The sequence below is a fragment of the Thalassophryne amazonica genome, chromosome 1, assembly GCF_902500255.1.
Source record: "Thalassophryne amazonica chromosome 1, fThaAma1.1, whole genome shotgun sequence".
NCBI classification, from domain to species: Eukaryota; Metazoa; Chordata; class Actinopteri; order Batrachoidiformes; family Batrachoididae; genus Thalassophryne; species Thalassophryne amazonica.
The window spans coordinates 78,746,790-78,766,165 of NC_047103.1; the positions used below are offsets into that span (position 1 = coordinate 78,746,790).

Below are 19,376 nucleotides of genomic sequence, written 5' to 3' on the forward strand. Positions count from 1 at the left end.
CCCACCTGAATGGAAAATCACTAAGGGCCCTTGGGCAAGGCCTTTAATCCCCTATTGCTCCCGGTGTGTAGTGAGCGCCTTGTATGGCAGCACCCTGACATCGGGGTGAATGTGACGCATAATCGTAAAGCGCTTTGAGCGTCTGATACAGATGGAAAAGCGCTATATAAATGCAGTCCATTTACCATTTAAGGTACTGTCACACTATGACCAATTGAGTAAACTGAGTAACAGATTGAAATAATCTGTCCTGTGGCAAATATTGCTTAATCTGTCGGTCGGTGGATGTCGGGTTCTGATGGACAGAAGACATCAGTTTCCACTGGCAACACAAAAGGTCACATTCAGCAGAATGATTTTCCTGATTTCAAGACATATATTTACGCTAGAGGAAGCTGGATTTGAGCGGGATTCACTGAGGTGTGAATACATATGTGGACAGAATCCAGCAGGCTCGGGGATTATGACATCATACTTCCTCACTACATTTGTGCGTTGACAGCGTATTCTGCACTGGACCGGCATTCAGTGCGGCTGCAGCACTGAGGACAGCAGACAACCTTCTGTCTCTGCAGTGCCTTCTCACCAAGAGAATCCATCCGGTGTGCTCTGACGTCCACATAAATAAAGCATATGCCGATTTTTCCTTCAGTTAGCTAAATTCAGTTGACTTAAACAACCACACTGCATGTTGCTACGCCGGGAACAGTCCCCTCTCCCCTTGTGCTGAATTCACACCCTGTGCCAGAGCTTTGGCCAAACAAACGCATCGGACAAACAGGATATAAATGTATGAGGGCAATTCCAGTGTTACTCACGTTACATTTAAAACAACAGATGCTTGAATAAAGGTGTCTCCCTCTTTTATGACTGGATTGAACATGTGTATTTTTTCATGGTGATTACTAAACACCAGTCTCTACATCCACATAGCACAACATGAGAAAAATCTTTCTTCATTGTCCTACTTGGGCACATTTTGTCACCGTTACTCAGGTTACGGAAAAATCACATGGCTTTTTTTTTAACTTAAGTTTGCTTTCACCTTCTTGTTAAACTACAGAGGATAGAGCAAAATGATCTATTATAGTTTAAACCTTTATTAATAACCTCTTCAAAAGAACAAACAAATTGGAACAGACTAACATTTGTCTTTACAGACATTAAAAGAATAAAAGTCGTGTTACTCACGTTACGTTACTCACGTTACATGTTCACCAAGAACACTGCAGTGCATTAAAACCTTAAGTTTTTGAAGTGAAGACTGCCGAGTAAGCAATTAGTAACTCTGAAAACTGTTGACTAGCCCTCTCCCCCAACACCACCCCACCCAACCGCACGATCATCGATCAATCTTGTCCATCAACCATGGAAATATAACATCAATAGTCCTGTACAAGAAAGTTCAGTGGAGTATCTTTCTGAGTTCCTGATACTCCCTTCATATCTCTTTCACAACATCTTCATCAATCGAAAAGGGATCATGTCCCATGAGATGGACAGGACCATGAAAAATCCTTTCCATCTCCGATATCGTTTCTTGTTCTCTGTCAGAGCATTTTTTGGGCCACCAAAACTGGGATGCACCAATTGTCTGCAGGAACTTGAAGTGTAGCCCATTGTCTTGTTTCTCCCCTGCCTTTCCGATGTAAAATGCTTTGCTGTAGTAAATGGCGTAGTATTCCTGGAGCTGGATCTCTCTTTCCTCTCTTTCCATTCATATTCCCATTACCTTAAATCAGGATTTATCAAAACATACCAATAGTACTGCACATGATCATGCCCTGAACACACAACAACCCCACCTCCCCCTGACGGAGCCCCCAACCTGATTTCCTGCACAGCAGTGAAATTATAATTAGATGCTGACAATTCATTTGAACTTCATTTCTTTAAACATGCATTTTTAATAAAAACCTATCTACCTGTTTGTTTGATGTCACTGGATTGAAATTTGTTATGACATGACAGATTCAATTTCTCCCCCATACAGGAAATGACATGTATCACCTATTGCACTGTGGGAAAACAACCTGCCACCTATGTCTCAAAGTTAAAACAATAGCTAATTGGCTGCCACCCATATGTTAAAACAGTAACTAGTTGGCTGACTGAGTAACTTATTGGTTCAGTGATGAAGTGAGTGTTACTCACGTTACGCTACACGTTACTCACGTTACAGTGTTACTCATGTTACAGATTGTGAAGCACTTCTACTTTTGTATTAAGCTCAGGACTTGTGTAATACAATGAGGAAGAAAAACTGTGTTTTGGGCTTGAAACTTGCTGTTTTGTTGGGGTAAAAATGAGATGTGCAGCCAAAAACCTAAGGTCGGCTGAACTGGTAGAAATCCCTGTGTTTCTCGTACTTGGGTACCCAAAGGACATAACCAAGTGGTATTTGATGTGATATTTACATTTTGAAATTTTACCTGCCATGTTACCTTTTTGCTGGAATTGCCCATGAGTATTATAGAAGGAATAAATAAACAAGTAGAGGACAAAATGGTAAACAAATGTGCAACCACCGGGAAAGCTCTCTGTCTGATGCCCACTAAAAGTTTTGAGCATGCACAAAACTTTCGGACAGACATCAACTGACAAAGAACATATTTAATGAATGAAAAAAGGATATACAGAACAAAAACAGATATCAAAATTTAATATACGTTACTCAGGTTTCTTCAATAGTACATCATAGTGTGACAGACACTTAACAACTGCAGTAGACAACCACTTTTTGAAGACAGCTCCCTGCATTACACATGTACAGGTAAACCAGTCAGTCTAACATTGTTTCAGTCTCCCTTCTGCCACCAAAACTTCCCTGAGTCTCTGAGACATGGACCCCACTCAACCTTTCTGTTCACAGTCTACCATTTTTCAGCCCGGCTGATTATCTTTTCAGATATTCAACATTTTTATGCTTATCCGTATTGGTCATTTTTAAAGCAGACTGCCGATAAGACACTTTCATTTTAAAATGTGCTACTTTGGCTCTGATACAGCTGCAGTAATTACATAATGGTCTTTATAAATGTCCCACCCACAGCACTACCTGATTTGTTAGTAGTCACATGTTCAGCCTATCAATACTGAAAGCCACAAACTGGCATAGAAGAAAGTAGCAGTGTGCAGACTGGAGCTGTATTTATGTATTTGTTTGTTTCTTCAAATTAATCATAATAATAATACAATAACATGCTTTTGGGGGGCAGTATGCATTTTCAGAGGCCAGACGTTCATGCACAGTTGCCCAAAATGACAGATATTCGCCCTCGTCTAACTCGGGCGAATATCTGTCATTGCGGGTGACGGCATGGACAGAGGGACTCAGAAAATGCATACCGCATGACAACAGCATGTTATTTGCATTATTATCACTTACTGAGATAGACAACACGTAACGCATACATAAAAAGTTGACTCACTTTACCTTTTGTCGTGTCAGCTGGCACGCGCTGCTTTCCAAATTCGGCAGTGCATCCTCATCAAGCTGGCTGCTTTGGCTGCTGTTCATTGTCGTACTATCCATGAGAAAATCATCTGGAATATCCATATTGGGACCAACACACACTTCTCGCCTTTTTATCTTTTCCTCTGCGGACAGTTCTTGGGTTGCGCGCGCTATGGCGTCATTTGTTTACGCACAGCGGGCGGGTATAGCCAGGTAGCATCGATGTAAATCTACGATACCAGCCTAGCAACGCCTCGGTAAAGTGATAACAATGCTGTATATACAGTTGTATGCAAAAGTTTTGGCACCCCTGATAATTTTCATGATTTTCCTTTAGAAATCATTGGTTGTCTGGATCATAAATTTCAAATATATCATATAGCAGACAAACAGTGATATTTGAGAAGTGAAATGAAGTTTACAGGATGTACAGAAAGTGTGCAATAATTCTTTAAACAAAATTAGGCAGGTGCATAAATTTGGGCACAAAAACAGAAAAAAAAATGCATCAATATTTAGTAGATCCTCCTTTCGCAGAAATAACAGCCTCTAAATGCTTCCTAGAGCTTCCAATGGGAGTCTGGATTCTGGTTGAAGGTATTTTGGACCATTCTTCTTTACAAAACATCTTCAGTTCAGTCAGGTTTGTTGGTTTTGCAGCATGGACAGCCCACTTAAAATCACACCACAGATTTTCAATAATATTTAATAATATTATAGGGACTGAGATGGCCATTCCAGAACTTTGTACTTGTTCCTCTGCATGAATGCCTTAGTAGATTTTGAGCAGTGTTTAGGGTCGTTGTCTTGTTGAAAGATCCAGCCCCGGCGGAACTTCAACTTTGTCACTGATTCATGAACATTGTTCACAAGAATCTGCTGATTTTGACTGGAATCCATGTGACCCTCAACTTTAACAAGATTCCCAGTACCTGCACTGGCCATACAGCCACACAGTATGATGGAACCACCTACAAATTTTACTGTAGGTAGCAACCATTTTTCTTGGAATGCTGTGTTCTTTGTCAGCCATGCATACCGCCCCTTGTTATGTCCAAATAACTCAATTTTAGTTTCATCAGTCCACAGCACCTTATTTCAAAATGAAGCTGGCTTGTCCAAATGTGCTTTAGCATACCTCAAGCGACTCTGTTTGTGGCATGTACACAGAAAAGGCTTCCTCTGCATTACAGCATCATACTGCATCTCTTTGTGCAAGTGTGCTGTATAGTTGAATGATGCACAGAGACACTATCTGCAGCAAGATCATGTGGTAGGTTTTTGGGGCGGGTCTGTGGGTTGACCATGACTGTTCTCACCATCCTTCGCTTCAGCTTATCTGAGATTTTTCTTGGCCTGCCACTTTGGGCCTTGACTTGTACTGTGCCTGAGGTCTTCCATTTCCTCACTATGTTCCTCACAGTGGAAACTGACAGCTAAAATCTCTGAGATAGCTTTTGTATCCTTCCATGATGTTGAACAATCTTTGTTTTTATGTCATTTGAGGTGTTTAGAGGCTCCCATATTTCCACTCATTAGAAGAGATGCAAAGAGGGGAAACATTTGCAAATGGACACCTTAAATACCCTTTAAATACTCCACAGTAGCTTTTCTATTGTGTCAGACCACTCGGGTCAGCCTTCGCTTGCCATGTGCATTAGTGAGCCTTGGGTGCACACGACCCTGTTGCCAGTGTGCTAGTCTGAACAGTCCCCTGTATAATCAGCCCCCCTGCATAATATGTGTGTGCGTCACATATGCTGATGGAGGTAGAGTTACTTCTGCAATAATCTGTCCATCCAGTGTTCACTTCTGGCTTTGCTGTCTACCTGAATAATGACAACAACAACATGGACACGGGTGGACAAAGTGTTTGAGGTTCAGAGGAAGACAGAAAAACTTCTAACCATAGCCAACAAATGGATCAGTATGCGTTTGCTGTGGAAGTGATGCATGCATGAGGTGTGTGCACATGATGCATGGGGACTGATTATACAGGGAACTGTTCAAACTGCCACGCCAGCTCTGTCAAGTTGAGCTCCTCATAGCGCAAACTGACAATTACGTGCAGGGTCGGACTGGGAACAAATTTCGGCCCCGAAATTTTTCCTGTGGACCAGCCCACTATTGGCCCAACGAATCCACCCCCAAACACGCACACCCACCCGTCTATACCGAACCCCCAGTGAACAAATACTATACACCTAAACACCATGAACACACACCTAAACACACACTTTCACTGTCATTTCACCTTGATCATAGTACAAAACGGAAGCAAAAGCACACAAGCGGAAAAAAGCTCTTGTGTCTCCAAAGTGTGTGTGTGTGTGTGTGTGTGTGTGTGTGTGTGTGTGTGTGTGTGTGTGTGTGTGTGTGTGTGTGTGTGTGTGTGTGTGTGTGTGTGTGAGAGAGAGCGAGAGCGAGAGTGATTATGCTATATAATGCTAACGAGAAGCTAACCACTGCTAGGATTCACACAGCAGCAAATTAAGGAGCTGAAGTCTGTAGCTGTTGCATTTAAAGACTAACAAAAGTAAAGCACAGTTAAGATAAAAGAAACAATTCCAACCTTGTAGTCAGTACAGGGGTGGATCTAGAGATAAATTCATGGGGTGGCAAGCAGGGACAGCCACTATTATGTGGGGTGGCAATGTAATGTTTATGTATTATGCTATTATAGGTCAGGGATCTGGATTATAGCATCACAAGTCCAAGTTTCATATAGCCTAGAGCAGCGGCCCGCAAGCTTTTTGCGCCACGGACCAATTTTCATGTAACGTTAAAACATTTTTGCAGACCAATATAGAAAAAAACTTTAAACAATGTGTGTAAAAAATGCGTGAGTGGAATGGTAATTTCAAGTGCTCCAATGGGCGTCATAGATCTGTAAATTGTGTTTTCATGATCACAAAATGAACATTGCTGTAGTAGTGCAGCAGATAACCAAAACAATTGTTCCGTTTGTGATAAAAGCATGAAATGTGGCACACATATTCTAAATTAACTAATGTTTATTTTCAGATATGGAGACATCCTGGAGGTGACTTCTAATGAGCTACAGGGGTCAATAAAGAATTACACAGGGGTCAAAATATAAAAATTCTCCAATTATATTGAAAACTATACCACACTATTTGTGTGATCATAAGGATTCCAAAAATGTATAGTTTGGGCTTTCCATGACTGAATGTTATGGCGTTATGGGGTAAAAACAGCAAAAATGGTGACAAAGGTCAGTTTCAGTTTGTACAAGGGTAAAAAGTTAAAGTTACTTCAGTTTTGGTAAAAAGTGATGCAAATTATTGGTTGAGTGAATAGGATTAATAAATGGAATAGTTTTGACTATGTCGAATGCTTGGTCTCCAAAGTAAAGGTCAAACAAGGTTGACGTCCATTGGATTCTATGACATGTGACATATGTTACCTCGTAACATGATAACTTAGCGTGATAGATGGTGCAAACTATTCCTTTTTAAAATACAATTAACTAAACCAATAATTTGCATAATTTTTTGCCAAAATTGGAGCAAGTTTAACGTTTGACCCTTGTACAAACTGAAACTGACCTTTGTCACCATATTTGCTGTTTTTACCCCATAACTCCAGAACATTCAGTCACAGATGGTCCAAACTATACCCTTTTGGAAGCTGTGTAATACGATAAATAATGTGGTATACTTTTTAATATGACTGGAGCATTGTTAAAGTTTGACCCCTGTGTAATTCTTTATTGACCCCTGTAGCTCATTAGAGGTCAGCTCCAGGATGCCTCCATATCTGAAAATAAATATTAGTTAATTTAGAATATTTGTGCCAAATTTCATGCTTTTATCACAAACTGAATGATTGTTATGGAAATTTTAGGGCAATTCTACGGTAACGGAATTACAATCTGACCTAATCTGTAGTCGTTAGATGCAGTATGTCCAGATTTTGCTGCTGTTGTAATTCCATTACCATAGAATTCCCTTTAGCTAAGATGCACCACTATAGTAGAAAACAATATATTTAATCAAATGACAGCAGAGAAGCTGTATGAGTCTTACCTGAGCTGAAGATTCACAGAAACACACCTCAAGGGTGTGTGTATCAGCGCTTGTCCTCTGCTCATCCTTCTGTCCTCTGTCCATCCCTCTGTCCTCTGGCTTCTGTCCATCCCTCTGTCCTCTGTCCATCCTTCTGTCCTCTGCTCATCCCTCTGTCCTCTGTCCATCCCTCTGTCCTCTGGCTTCTGTCCATCCTTCTGTCCTCTGCTCATCCCTCTGTCCTCTGTCCATCCCTCTGTCCTCTGGCTTCTGTCCATCCTTCTGTCCTCTGCTCATCCCTCTGTCCTCTGTCCATCCTTCTGTCCTCTGTCCACCCCTCTGTCCTCTGGCTTCTGTCCATCCTTCTGTCCTCTGCTCATCCCTCTGTCCTCTGTCCATCCTTCTGTCCTCTCCTCACACCCTCTTCTCTTGTTTCCAATGTTCCTCTAAATCCACAACAGTGTTTTCTCCCCTCAGCAATAAAAAAGTGCTCCACTGTCGCGTTATGAAATGAAAGTGAAACCTAAAAAGCGTACACTGCCGCACGCGTGCACAGACTTTTGTTAACATAACACGACTAAGGTTGGACGAAACATCCCTAATACCTATGAGAGACACGAGTAAAGCTGAAGTCTAGCTACGAAGAAAGTTTTGCCGGCTGATGTGACCAGTGTTGACGTCCGTCCTTGTTTTCAGTTCACCTGAAACGACGAGGGAAACAAGAGGTTCCGCCCTAATAAAAACACCACTGAAAACTTATTCCTCATTGTTTATTAATTTATACAGTACTTGGTGAATGTATCAATTTTATATTTCTTTCTCCGCAAAGTTTTCCTGGCAGCCGTGTGTGCTGGCGTGTCGTCGTGTCTTTTAGGGAAAGTTCTGCGTGACAACAGGTGGGGGGAGGGGGCAGGGAGAGCATGAAGTGCAGCTTGTGCTGCATTCAAGGGCGCTCAGAGAGCACAGTTTTCGCGGGTTAAAGTCATTCGCGGGGTCCCTTTTTTGAAAAAAATGTCACCCACTTCTGATTGGGGTGGCAAGAGCTATTTTTAGAGTGGCAGTTGCCACCCCATGCCACCCCAGTAGATCCGCCTGAGTCAGTAGAAGAGCGGAGAGAAGTCCAGGCACGGAGGAGTCAGTCCATTCACAGGGGCGGGAGCAGCCGCCCGCTCTTCCTGCAATCTGATTGGCCACCCTGTATGCTTCTCCAATTGTCATTGGCTGTTGGTCATGTCAATCATTGTGCTTGATGTAAGTCACCATTGTGTGATCAAACGGAAACAAAACTGAAACCTAGAATAAGACTGCGCAGTGTATGAAACACTACAGAACTTTTTTTTTTGACACAAATTCAGGAAGTGGTTCTGCAGCTGCGCCGATTAAATGCTGTAGCTTCACCGATCACGGACTTTCCTCGTGTTGACAGCAGCACGCGGTTCGAGAACACTGTATTTCCATAATCTCTATAAATATGGGAGGGCCGGCCCACGCACATCTAAACGTGCAGCGGCCCACCGAGCAAATGCCCCAAATCACAGATTACCAGTCCGAGCCTGGTTACGTGTCAAAATGAGCTCCCTGTCGAGATGGTCTCCTACACAAAAATACAGTAATGTCTCTTCAGTTTAAAAAAATAAAGACGTGCATGTACACATTGTCTTTAAAGCAGAATATTGTTGTTAGATGACTGGGAGATGCACATGCATGCGCAGTGGAGCTCCTCTTGACAGGTAGCTCATCTCCTTGGGTCACTGGTTCACTGGTTTTCCTTCCTTGGACCATTTTTTGATAGGTACTGACCACTGTACAGACTACAACATCCCACAAACGCTGCAGTTACAGCGATGCTTTGGTCTAGTTGCCAAACAACTCATATCTTTATAGGTCCCCATTTTTCCTGCTTCCAGCACCTCAACTTCATTGACAGGTGCAAAGGTAACTCGATCATCGGTGTTATTCACTTCACCGGTCAGTGTCGTGGTCACAATACTATTATGGCTGATCAGTGGAAATCAGAAGTTGGACTTTTGCAGGCAGTAAAAAGCCTCACCGGCACTATGGTACCGGGTGAGTCCTTTTCCCGGACGCAGCTCTGGATGTTTGTATTCGGAGGAATGCGTGTGTCGGATGGAGAGCAGTGAGGTGTGTGTGTGTGTGTGTGTGTGTGTGTGTGTGTGTGTGTGTGTGTGTGTGTGTGTGTGTGTGTGTGTGTGTGTGTGTGTGTGTGTGTGTGTGTGTGTGTGTGTGTGTGTGTGTGTGTGTTACCGTCGATGTTTTCTCTGTCGCTGATGTGCTGCAGGTTACAGCCCGTGTCCTCCCGGCTCAGCTCCGGCTCCGGCCGGTACGGTTCCAGGCGAGAGTGATTGGTCCTCCGGTGTTTGGGGCTGGCAGACACACAGCAGGAGGTTGTATTCCCCATGGTGTTAACAGGACTTGGTATGATTCTTCAACCGGCAGAGTAAATCCAGCCTTCCTCCAGCCGAGGAAAAAAAACAAACAAAAACAAAACAGGGCGGTAACGCGTAGCTGCTGCTGCTACGAAACGAACTCACCCCAGTATCACTCCGTTACCGCGCCCGGGTCGGGGAGTAAAATCAGCTCGGCAGGGCAGTGGTGGTCAGCGGTTAATGTAGTTTAATAAATCCAGTCCCCGCCGGCCGACAGACTCCGGTTAAAAGGCTCCGCTTTCACCGTCGACTCCCTCCCAGTTTCCCTCCGAGCGTCCACTTATCGGCACAAACATATTCTGAGACGCTGATATTTTCTCCCGACGTGAATAAACATGTCCACGCGTGATAACTGATGCAAGCCACGGAAGGTTTTCGCTGTCACAGCAGCTACATGGTTGCCGATAAAACCTCTTCTGCTCTGCGGCAGCTACATCCGCTGCCGCGGTGCGTTCAAGGGCTGCTCACAGGATCCATCTTTTTACCTTCCTTTACTCTATTTTAAAGTCGTAATGATATTACTATATAGCATGCAAAAAAGTCAAAACTACAAATAACGTCTTTTAGTAATTTGAGTTGTGTGCAGAAGAAAATTATATTTATAGATCTGCAACAGTTAACTGTGATTATTAATCGACCATTGAATTAATTGCCAACTATTTTGATAGATTCATTGTTCCATAAATGTGTACATTTTCTGCTTTCTTTATTCCTCTCTGACAGTCAACTGAATATCTTTGGATTGTGGGAAAACAAGACATTTTGAGGGTGTCATCTTGTACACTAAAAAACACTGTTAACCATTTTCTGACATTTTACAAACTAAATAACTATTTCATTAATCGAGAAAAATAGCATCGTTGCTTGGGTGTAGCACTGTTGTTTTATATAACAGTTGAGTGGATCCTTGTCATTTGATTGGTGCTTTGTATGTCACGTGACATGGACTTTTCTCCCATTTGTGTTGCATTGCATTTACAGTGCGATTTGGTTCCATTTAGAGTGCAAATTTGGTTCCATACGTTTGGTACCAGTGCACTCTGCACGCGCACACGCGCACACACAGACTGAAAGCCATTCTAATAATTTTCAGTAACGTTAAATTGCTTCACATTGCTGTCCTTATCTACTTGCACAAAATGCAAACATGACTATAATTTCGTTATTACTGAAAAAATGGGTGTTGAAATGACTTTTTAAGGACTGACTTGGGGAGACCTAAACTCTGATCAAAGATCAGGAACATGACATTACTTAAGCTTTAGAATGTTTTGGGGTTTTTTTTTGTTTTTGTTTTTCTTTTTTGTACAAATGAATCAGTATTTACAAGAATAGAAAAAAAAAGACAGTTCCTTAACTGTGATTGGTTTCGGCTTGCTGTTGGACACTCATATTTCCGAGAGGCCATGAAGCCCTCCTGTAATCCAAACAGCAGCGTGTCCGCGGAGGAAAAGGTTCCGGTTCAAGCGTCTGTGATTAACTGACTAATAAATGAATAATAACCACAGACTATGATAATAACGGGTGATAAGAATCGAACAAAATATATATTTCTTATTTGATCCAAGTGACTTCCAGGACTCCAACAATAATTAGTTCGTAGTTCATTATTTTGTTCTGCCTGATTTGGGACCATCAGTGACTTCGGCAAAAAATATTATTATTATTTTATTTTATTTTTTTCTGGGAGATTGATCCGCCGGGTGAGTCGTGATCGTGAATCTCCGAGGAATCCCCTCATCCTACCAGGTGTTTATTGACATGACTGCCGAACTATGGTGAAAAAGGCTGTCGGGAGAAAAATAATGAGAATCCACTGAAGCTGGAGAAGAGCGTGTGGAAAAATGTTGATTTGTGCTCTTCGTTCTTTGCCTGATTTTACAGGATTGGGCATTGTGCTGCAGCGTAGCCTACTGGTACAACTGCTGCATTACACTGATTGTTGCTGAATCAATTTTGCTATAATTTCAGAGCAAAAACACAGAATCATGATCCCAGTTTCCTATTTGCTCCCAAGAGTTCTGACATCGAGCCATTTAAGGTCAAAGGTCATGCAGTCAATAGCGGTAATACTTCCACAGATGCATCTATAACCAACTGTGAGCTTTGGGCCCACATTTTGATCTTGGCCTGTGAACATTATATATTCTTCTTCTTCTTTGTCTTTCGGCTGTTCCCGTTAAGGGTCGCCACAGCAGATCAGTCGTTTCCATCTCACCCTGTCCTCTGTATCTTCCTCTGTCACACCAACCACCTGCATGTCCTCTCTCAGCACATCCATGAACCTCCTCTTTGGTCTCCCTCTTCTCCTCCTGCCTGGTGGCTCCATCCTCAGCATCCTTCTCCCTATATACCCTGGGTCCCTCCTCTGCACATGTCCAAACCATCTCAATCTAGCCTCTCTGACTTTGTCTCCAAACCGTCCCACCTGAGCTGTCCCTCTGATATGTTCATTCCTGATCTTGTCCATTCTTGTCACTCCCAAAGAGAATCTCAACATCTTCAGCTCTGCCACCTCCAGCTCTGCCTCCTGTCTTTTTGTTAGTGCCACTGTCTCTAAACCATACAACATAGCTGGTCTCACTACTGTTTTGTAAACTTTCCCCTTCACTCTTGCTGATATTCTTCGGTCACAAATCACTCCTGCCACCTTTCTCCACCCACTCCACCCTGCCTGCACTCTCTTCTTCACCTCTCTACCACACTCTCCATTACTTTGAACAGTTTACCCCAAATATTTAAACTCATCTACTTTCACCACTTCTACTCCTTGTAACTGCACTATTCCACTGGGCTCCCTCTCATTCACACACATGTACTCAGTCTTGCTTCTACTGACTTTCATTCCCCTTCTCTCCAAAGCATATCTCCACTTCTCCAGACTAGACTCAACTTGCTCTCTACTCTCACTACAGATCACAATGTCATCTGCAAACATCATAGTCCATGGGGACTCCTGTCTGATCTCATCTGTCAACCTGTCCATCACCACTGCAAACAAGAAAGGACTCAGAGCTGATCCTTGGTGTAATCCCACCTCCACCTTGAATGAGTCTGTCATTCCGACTGCGCATCTCACCGCTGTCACACTATTCTTGTACATGTCCTGCACTACCCTAACGTACTTCTCTGCCACTCCAGACTTCCTCATACAATGCCACAACTCTTCTCTTGGCACCATATCATAAGCTTTTTCTAAGTCCACAAACACACAATGTAACTCTTTCTGTCCTTCTCTGTACTTTTCCAACAGTATTCTCAGAGCAAACATTGCATCTGTAGTGCTCTTTCTCGGCATGAAACTATATTGCTGCTCACAGATCTTGACCTGTTTTCTAAGCCTAGCTTCTACTACTCTTTCCCATAACTTCATGCTGTGGCTGATCAGCTTTATGCCTCTGTAGTTACTGCAGCTCTGCACATCACCCTTGTTCTTGAAAATAGGAACCAGCACACTTCGTCTCCACTCCTCAGGCATCCTCTCACTTTCCAAGATTTTATTAAACAATCTGGTTAGAAACTCTACTGCCATCTCTCCTAGACATTATATATTCACAACGTCAAATTAAGGAGCCACTGCAGTAGAGATTTTAAATTTGGGCAATAACTATTTTTATTATACATCTGACTGAAATCCTTTGTTCTGATTGGCTGATTCGCATGTAATAATTACAATACTTTTCACAATGAATCATCCAAAGTTAACAATAGCCACATTATTGACTGATTCTGCACCATTTCGGGCAACATTATGAATGATTGTGGACCAATTTTGTCATAATGGGGCAACAATGTTTTGCGCTTGCGCAAAGCAATAGTTTGGTTAGCTTGTTCATACTAGATTACTAGTACATGTAGTAATAAATGATAAATATTGCACATCTGCTAACTGTCCAGTTAACTATGTTATTGCCTAGTTATTGTTAGTGGTGTTATATATGTAATTCTACTGGAATTTTATAGATTTGAGAAATTTTTATGTATAAATGAAATTTAAATTAATTATTTGTTTCTCGTAAATTTAAATTAATTATGTTTCTAGTAAAAATAACCAAAAATAAAAAGAATAAAAAATGACTTTGCAAATTTTTCACACAATTGTAAAGATAAATTTATTAACTACACAGATGTATGTATAATAAAACAAATGGTGACTGGTTTATCAGGCAGCATAATGGAATGTCACCCCTTGGGATCATTGTTGCCCAACTCAGGGTGATATTCCATTATGCTGCCCTCTAAACCAGTCACTATTTGTATAATAATTTCTACTGGAATGTTGTATAAATTGTATAAATAGTGCAGTACTGGTATGAGGCAGCTGTTCTCTCTCTCTCTCCAGCATTGGCGCATGATTCTCCAGATGGGAAATACAGGTTTCCCACACTTTCTGGATGCATTGCTATTGGAAAAAGAAACGTCTCATAATCTTCACTGATAAAACAGTTTGGTGGCTGTGGATAATTCGTTGCTATATTCACATCAACACATTTAACTGAAAGGTGTGCTCCCATGTAACAATGTACACAATCCTTTTTAATCATTTTCGAACAGAAAAGTGGATGTGGGCCGATCACATGTTGGACACACTCAGATCAAAGCGCTGGACATTTGTTAAATGTGTTGATAGTGAGCACACAGGATCTATGCCTGACTCAGATTCACAGCCGTTGGCACATGCAGCACCAACGTTTTGGCAGAATGCATTTCCATGTTTAGATTGGGGGTTTTAAACACATGCACTGTGGGTTGGGATGGGTCATACTATAGCCTTGACATACTAGTAGCTATTCTCCTCATGATAAATGATAAAGTTGACATTTTTAGGTGTGTTGCATGTGCGCAGCCCTCACAGAGCAATAACACATCACTGTGATGCAGAAGGCTTTTACTTTAAAGTGTTATGGTGTGTGCTCCTGTCTGTCCATACCCACTACCCTCTTTTACAGAAACATTATTTTACACTCTGGAGTTCTTTTACAGATCGTTTCTCTGTACAGCTTCAAGAACGAGCAACTAAATATGCAGGAGGCCCATGTGGTGGACTAAAGATTGGAGTTGCATGCAATAATTGTGTTGCAGTACTATTATGAACTGGATATGGTTATGACATTAGCAGGCACACTAAGAGAGCCTTTGGTTAGCAAATGCTGAGAGAGATCAGTAGTGCAGCAGATAACTGAAACAATCCTTCACTTGGTGATGCAAGCATCAAATTTGGCATGAATGTACTTCATAAATCAGTGTTTGAGAAAAAAGTGCTGGCCACTTGAAAATCCAATATGGCGGCCAGGTAGGGGTCAATGAAGAATTACACAGGGGTCAAAATCTAAAAACGCTCCAATCGTATTGAAAAGTATAACACATTACTTGTCTGATCATAAATATTCCAAAAAGGTATAGTTTGGACTATCTATGTCTGACTGTTATGGAGTTATGGGATAAAAACAGCAAGTATGGTGACAAAGGTCAGTTTCAGTTTGTATAGGGGTCAAAAGATAAAGTTGCCACAATTTTGGTAAAATGTGATGCAAATTATTGGTTGAGTTAATAGGGTTTTAAAAAGGAATAGTTTGCACCATGTGTCATGCTCAGTTGTCACGTTACAGGGTAACATCTGTCACATGCCACAGAATCCAGTGGATGTCGACATTTTTTGACATTTACTTTGCAAACCAAGCATTCAACACAGTCAAAACTATTCCATTTATTAATCCTACTAGTTCAACCAATAATTTGCACCACATTTTACCAAAATTGGGGCAACTTTATCTTTTGACCCCTATACAAACTGAAACTGACCTTTGTCACCATTCTTGCTGTTTTTTACCCCATAACTCCAAAAGAATCAGACATAGATAGTCCAAACTATACCTTTTTGAAATATTTATGATCAGACAAATAATGTGTTATACTTTTCAATATGATTGGAGCGTTTTTAGATTTTGACCCCTGTGTAATTCTTCATTGACCCCTACCTGGCCGCCATATTGGATTTTCAAGTGGCCAGCACTTTTTTCTCAAACACTGATTTATGAAGAACATTCATGCCAAATTTGATGCTTGCATCACCAAGTGAACAATTCTGGCCAGAAATCATACTTATCTGCTTCACTACAGTAGTTGATACTAGTAATGACACTTGCACTGCATGTTCCTTTGTGTAGGTGTAACCTTGGGCCAACGATGTCCACATCACCACAGGCTAAAGCCAACCACTCACCTTACCTGTTCATGAGCAATCAGGCCTATCTTTCAACATCCTGGTCACAAGGCTCCAGGGAGCTAGCATCAGGTGTTGGCTTCTCCTGGGTAAGGCTGCCGAGGGATTCGGTCTTCTGTCCTGTGGTTGTCTGCCTGCCTCATCTGAGAAGACAACGCATCGAGTGACCGGTCTAAATTTATCTTAACTTGTATCTAAATTTATATAATTTGAACAAAAGATGACTGAACATGCTTACTGTGCTGCAGGATTTTGGCATCTCAACAGCATCAATCTGTCCACCCTATCTCTAAGGGAGACACCAGCCACCCTCCTAAGGAAGCCCATTTCAGCCACTTGTACCCGCAGTCTAGTTCTTTCGGTCATGACCCAACCCTCATGACCATAGGTGAGAATAGGAACGAAAATTGACCAGTAGATTGAGAGCTTCGCCTTTTGGCCTTTTGGCTCAGCGCCCTTTTCATCACAACAGTACGGTAGAGCACCCCTGCTGCACTGATTCTCCGGCCAATCTCATGCTCCGTCGTACCCTCACTCGTGAACAAGACCTCGGGGTACATGAACTCCTTTACTTGGAGCAAGGCCGTATTCCCTACCCAGAGTAGGCAATCCATCAGTTTCCTGTTCAGAACCATGGTCTCAGACTTAGGGGTGCTGGTCCTTATCCCAGCCGCTTCACACTTGGCTGCGAACCGATCCAGTGAGTGTTGGAGGTCACCGGCCGATGAACCCAACAGGACCACATCATCTGCAAAAAGCAGTGAGACCCTGAGCACACAAAACTGGAAACCCTCCTCCCCCAACTACTACGCCTCAATATCCTGTCCATGAATATCACAAACATGATTGGTGACAAGGAGAGTCGCTCCTATCAAGGAACCACTCTCCTTGATACGAGCTAGTAATCAATTTTGTCCTAATCGGTCCCACTTAAGGTGAAAAAACGCCACTTAGAATCCAGCCTCGGGGTACCATGGACTACCCAAAAATGTATGATAGCCATCTCAGGGTGGTAGCTGTAGCCAGGTAAGGGTCAATGAAGGCTTACACAGAGGTCAAAATTTAAAAAGGCTTCAATCATGTTGAAAGCGATACCACATTATTTGTCTGATCATAACCATTCCAAAAAAGTAGAGTTTGGACCATTGATGGCTGAATTTTATGGGGTAAAAACAGCAAAAATTGTGACAAAGGCCAGTTTCAGTTTGTACAAGCATCAAAAGTTAAAGTTGCTCCAATTTCAGAAAGAAAAGAATGCAAATTATTAGTTGAAATAAAAGGATTAATAATGGAATCGTTTTGACTGTGTTGGATATTTGGTCTCCAAAGTAAAAGTCAAACAAGGTTGACGTCCATTGGATTCTATGACTTGTGACATACATTAGTGTTCAGAATAATAGTAGTGCTATGTGACTAAAAAGATTAATCCAGGTTTTGAGTATATTTATTGTTACATGGGAAACAAGGTAACAAGGTACCAGTAGATTCTCTTAAGGCTCTTAAGGCTATGAAATTGGGCTATTAGTAAAAAAAAAAAAAGTAGAAAAGGGGGTGTTCGCAATAATAGTAGCATCTGCTGTTGATGCTACAAACTCAAAACTATTATGTTCAAACTGCTTTTTTAGCAATCCTGTGAATCACTAAACTAGTACTTAGTTGTATAACCAGTTTTTCATGATTTCTTCACATCTGCGAGGCATTAATTTTGTTGGTTTAGAACCAAGATTTTGCTCGTTTATAGTGTGCTTGGGGTCACTGTCTTGTTGAAACACCCATTTCAAAGGCATATACTCTTCAGCATAAGGCAACATGACCTCTTCAAGTATTTTGACATATACAGACTGATCCATGATACCTGGTATGCGATATATAGGCCCAACACCATAGTAGGAGAAACATGCCCATATCATGATGCTTGCACCACCATGCTCCACTGTCTTCACTGTGAACTGTGGCTTGAATTCAGAGTTTGAGAGTCGTCTCACAAACTGTCTGCAGCCCTTGGACCCAAAAAGAAAAATTTTACTCTCATCAGTCCACAAAATATTCCTCCATTTCTCTTTAGGCCAGTTGATGTGTTCTTTGGTAAATTGTAACCTCTTCTGCACGTCTTTTATTTAACAGAGGGACTTTGCGGGGGATTCTTGGAAATAAATCAGCTTCACACAGGCGTCTTCTAACTGTCACAGCACTTACAGGTAACTTCAGACTGGTCTTTGATCATCCTGGAGCTGATTAATGGGTGAGCCTTTGCCATTCTGGTTATTCTTCTATCCATTTTGATGATTGTTTTCCATTTTCTTCTACGCGTGTTTTTTGGTCCATTTTAAAGCATTGGAGATCATTGTAGATGAACAGCCTATAATTTTTTGCACCTGCATATAAGTTTTCCCCTCTCCAATCAACTTTTTAATCAAACTACGCTGTTCTTCTGAACAATGTCTTGAACGTCCCATTTTCCTCAGGCTTTCAAACAGAAAAGCATGTTCAAGAGGTGCTGGCTTCATCTTTAAATAGGGGACACCTGATTCACACCTGTTTGTTCCACAAAATTGACAAACTCACTGACTGAATGCCACACTACTATTATTGTGAACACCCCCTTTTCTACGTTTTTTTTTACTAATAGCCCAATTTCATAGCCTCAAGAGTGTGCATATCATGAATGCTTGGTCTTTTATTTGTGAGAATGTACTGGTACCTTGTTTCCCATGTAACAATAAGAAATATTCTCAAAACCTGGATTAATCTTTTTAATCACATAGCTCTACTATTATTCTGAACACTACTGTATGTTACCCTGCAACATAACTAAGCATGACAGATGGTGCAAACTATTACTTTTTAGAACCCTATTAACCCAAACAATAATTGTCATCACTTCTTATTGAAATTGGAGAAACTATAACTTTTAACCCCTCTACAAACTGAAACTGACCTTTGTCACCATTTTTACGCCATAACTCCAGAACATTCAGTCATAGTTAGTCCAAACTATACTGTACCTCTTTGGAATCGCTAAGATAAATAATGTAGTATAACATGACTGGAGCATTTTAAAATTGTGACCTCTGTGTAACCCTTCACTGACTCCTACTTGGCTACAGCTACCACCCTGGGATGGCTATCATACATTTTTGAGTAGGCCATGATACACTAAGGCTGGATTCTAAGTGTCGTTTCTTCACCTCAGGTGGTACCAAAAATCTGCTTGACCAATG

General features: G+C 41.6%; 1 protein-coding gene across 1 annotated transcript in view; it reads right to left on the minus strand.

Annotated features, from left to right (window-relative positions):
- ccny (cyclin Y) overlaps positions 1–10,341 on the minus strand; it is a 208,763-nt gene extending 198,422 nt beyond the window's left edge. Inside the window, exon 1 of the mRNA XM_034171913.1 lies at positions 9,751–10,341. Within this exon, the coding sequence (XP_034027804.1) occupies positions 9,751–9,904 (154 nt within the window). The 5' untranslated portion in view covers positions 9,905–10,341. The remainder of the gene's footprint in view (positions 1–9,750) is intronic.
- Positions 10,342–19,376: the final 9,035 nt, after the last annotated feature.